Source organism: Nestor notabilis, unplaced genomic scaffold (genome assembly GCF_000696875.1).
Source record: "Nestor notabilis isolate BGI_N333 unplaced genomic scaffold, ASM69687v1 scaffold11658, whole genome shotgun sequence".
Lineage (NCBI taxonomy): Eukaryota > Metazoa > Chordata > Aves > Psittaciformes > Psittacidae > Nestor > Nestor notabilis.
Genome location: NW_009938769.1, coordinates 13,782 through 16,411, shown reverse-complemented (window position 1 = coordinate 16,411; position 2,630 = coordinate 13,782). Strand labels below are relative to the sequence as shown.

Below are 2,630 nucleotides of genomic sequence, written 5' to 3'. Positions count from 1 at the left end.
CCCCTGTGTAAAAGGAACCCCACTATGGCTGGAGGGATGGGTGTGTGATCTGGGGCCACCAGCACTGCCCATGGGTCTGCGGTGCTCGGGCCTGGGGGCAGCCAGACTCATCCCTGCTCCCCCCGCAGAGATCCGTGAAGCCTTCAAGGTGTTCGACCGGGATGGCAACGGCTTCATCTCCAAGCAGGAACTGGGCACAGCCATGCGCTCCCTGGGCTACATGCCCAACGAGGTGGAGCTGGAAGTCATCATCCAGCGCCTTGACATGGATGGTAGGACCCCGGGACGGGGACAGGGATGGGGACAGGGATGGGACCCCCCAACACCCTTTGGTGAAACACCCCATTTGCCCCACTTCCACCCCACCGGCTGGCAGCAGCTGGACCAGACCATGTGGGATGCAGGACCTGATTCATCCATCGTCATCACCACTGCAGCTTCGCTTAGGATTTAACTGTCCTAGAGTGGGAACAGCACCTCTCCCAGCTCCACAATCCTGCTGGGACCGGGCTGCCGGGCTGGATCCTGCACCCGGGGTTGGATCCTGCACCCTGGACTGGATCCTTCAGCCTAGGTTGGATCCTGCACTTCAGGTTGGATCCTGCGCCCCCAGCCATGCCCTCACCACGGGCTGACCGTGTTCCTCCAGCGCTCGCTGCCACCATCGGCCTCTCCGCGTCGCTCCCGGCTCATTGAGACCTTAAAGAGCGCGTTAATTTATTGGTTTCCTCTCCCCCTCCTTTAAAAGCCTTTCCGGCAGCGCTGCCAAGCTGCTGCTCCTGTCATTACTCATCGTTAGTGCTGCTCTGACAGCCCCGACACGGCATCCTCCGCCGCGCAGGATACGGCACTCGGCCCCTTCCCACCCCTCTGGGGTCACGGCCACCACGGGCGTCCCCACTGACACTGGGGTCCCAGATGAGATTGGGGTACTTGGTTAGTTTTGGGGGTCCTCAGCCAGCATTGCGGGTCTCCAGATACAGCACGGAGGTCCCTCCATGGCATTGCGGGTCTTGGCTTGCACTGGGGACCCCAAGTCACTGTTGGGCATCGTGGCCAATGTTGGGGGACCCCTAATCTTCCTGAAGGTCCCCAGCTGGTTTTGGGGGTTCTCAACTGGTTCTGGGGGTTCCTGACCAGCCATGGTATCGACTCCCCAGCCAGTTTGGATGCACAGGAGCATCTGAGCATCCCCGAGTCCAGGCAGGGATCCCCCTGAGTTCGTCCCACGTGTCCCTGTGCCCGGGCAGGGGTGATGCTGCCCCGTGTCCTGCAGGTGACGGGCAGGTGGACTTCGAGGAGTTCGTAACGCTGTTGGGGCCCAAGTTGTCCACATCCGGCATCCCGGAGAAGTTCCACGGCACCGACTTCGACACCGTGTTCTGGAAGGTAGGAACCCCCAACGGGAGCAACGGGTGGGGCGTGAGGTCAGGGTCAGGGTTGGGGTTGGAGCTGGGATCAAGGCTGGAACTGGGGTTAAAAAGGTGAAGGTTTGGATCTGGGTTAGGGTCAGGGTTAGACTTGGTGTAAGGGTTTGGATCAGGGTTAGGTTTAGGATCAGGGTTGGGGTAAGTGTTAAGCTCAGTCTCAGGCTCTGCATTAGGGTCAGTGTAAGCTTCTAGTGTCAGGGTCCACCATCCTGAAGCTTTCCTGTCCGTGCCACACATGGGGCTGCGGATGCTGCAAGCACCCCCCTGCCATGAATGGGGGGATCCATCCAAAGCACAGCACCCAAGGGTGCCAGGGACCCCGTGGCACCGCTGTACCCCTGCCCATGGGGTCAGCCCCCCGCCTGCTCCCCGCAGTGCGACATGCAGAAGCTGACGGTGGATGAGCTGAAACGGCTCCTGTACGAGACCTTCTGCGAGCACCTGTCCATGAAGGACATCGAGAACATCATCATGACGGAGGAGGAGAGCCACATGGGCACAGCCGAGGAGTGCCCCGTCGACGTGGAGAGTGAGTGTCCGTGGTGCCAAACGCCCCCACCTTGGCCCCGGCTGCCCGGGGGATGTTGGGGTAACCCCCTGCTCTCCCCTCCTTCCCCAGCCTGCTCCAGCCAGCAGATCCGCCAGACCTGTGTGCGCAAGAGCCTCATCTGCGCCTTCGCCATCGCCTTCATCATCAGCGTGATGCTCATTGCCGCCAACCAGGTGCTGCGCAGTGGCATGAAGTAACGGGAGCCTCACCTGTGGAACTCAATCCCTATCGAATCAGACATGCGGTCCCCCCACCCCCCCGGGATGGGGGCAAGCCCGAGGGGGCAACCGCTACTGCACCCGCCATGCTGTCCCCCCTCCCCCCCGGGATGGGGGAAAGCCCGAGGGGGGAAGCCCTGCGCCGGGTCCCCGGAGCGATGGGATCGCATGGCTGTCTGCAGAACATGGAACCTTGGATACAGACACAAACCCACACACACACAACCCCCAACCAAGCATGTACCGTGCATGGAGCCCCGTGTGCTGCCCCCTCCCTGGGCGGAGGATCCCGTCGGATACACCGATACTGTCGTCTATAGCTCTATATTTATGATAAAAACCAAAATCATCCCCTAAGCAATACATGCGCCTCAGATGGTCCCTAAGGATGGGAGCGTTTGCATGGACTTTGGCTGCCAAGGGCTGGAATTC

The 2,630-nt window shown here is 61.1% G+C and overlaps 1 protein-coding gene across 1 annotated transcript; it reads left to right on the top strand.

Moving 5' to 3' along the window:
- Positions 1-128: 128 nt before the first annotated feature.
- CABP7 (calcium binding protein 7) lies at positions 129-2,177 on the top strand (the record flags this gene model as incomplete). Its single annotated transcript, XM_010019509.1, has 4 exons — positions 129-272; positions 1,277-1,389; positions 1,806-1,959; positions 2,050-2,177. Coding segments are annotated over 4 exons (539 nt in total), but the record flags the coding sequence as incomplete, so codon positions are not given.
- Between the last annotated feature and the right edge of the window lie 453 nt (positions 2,178-2,630).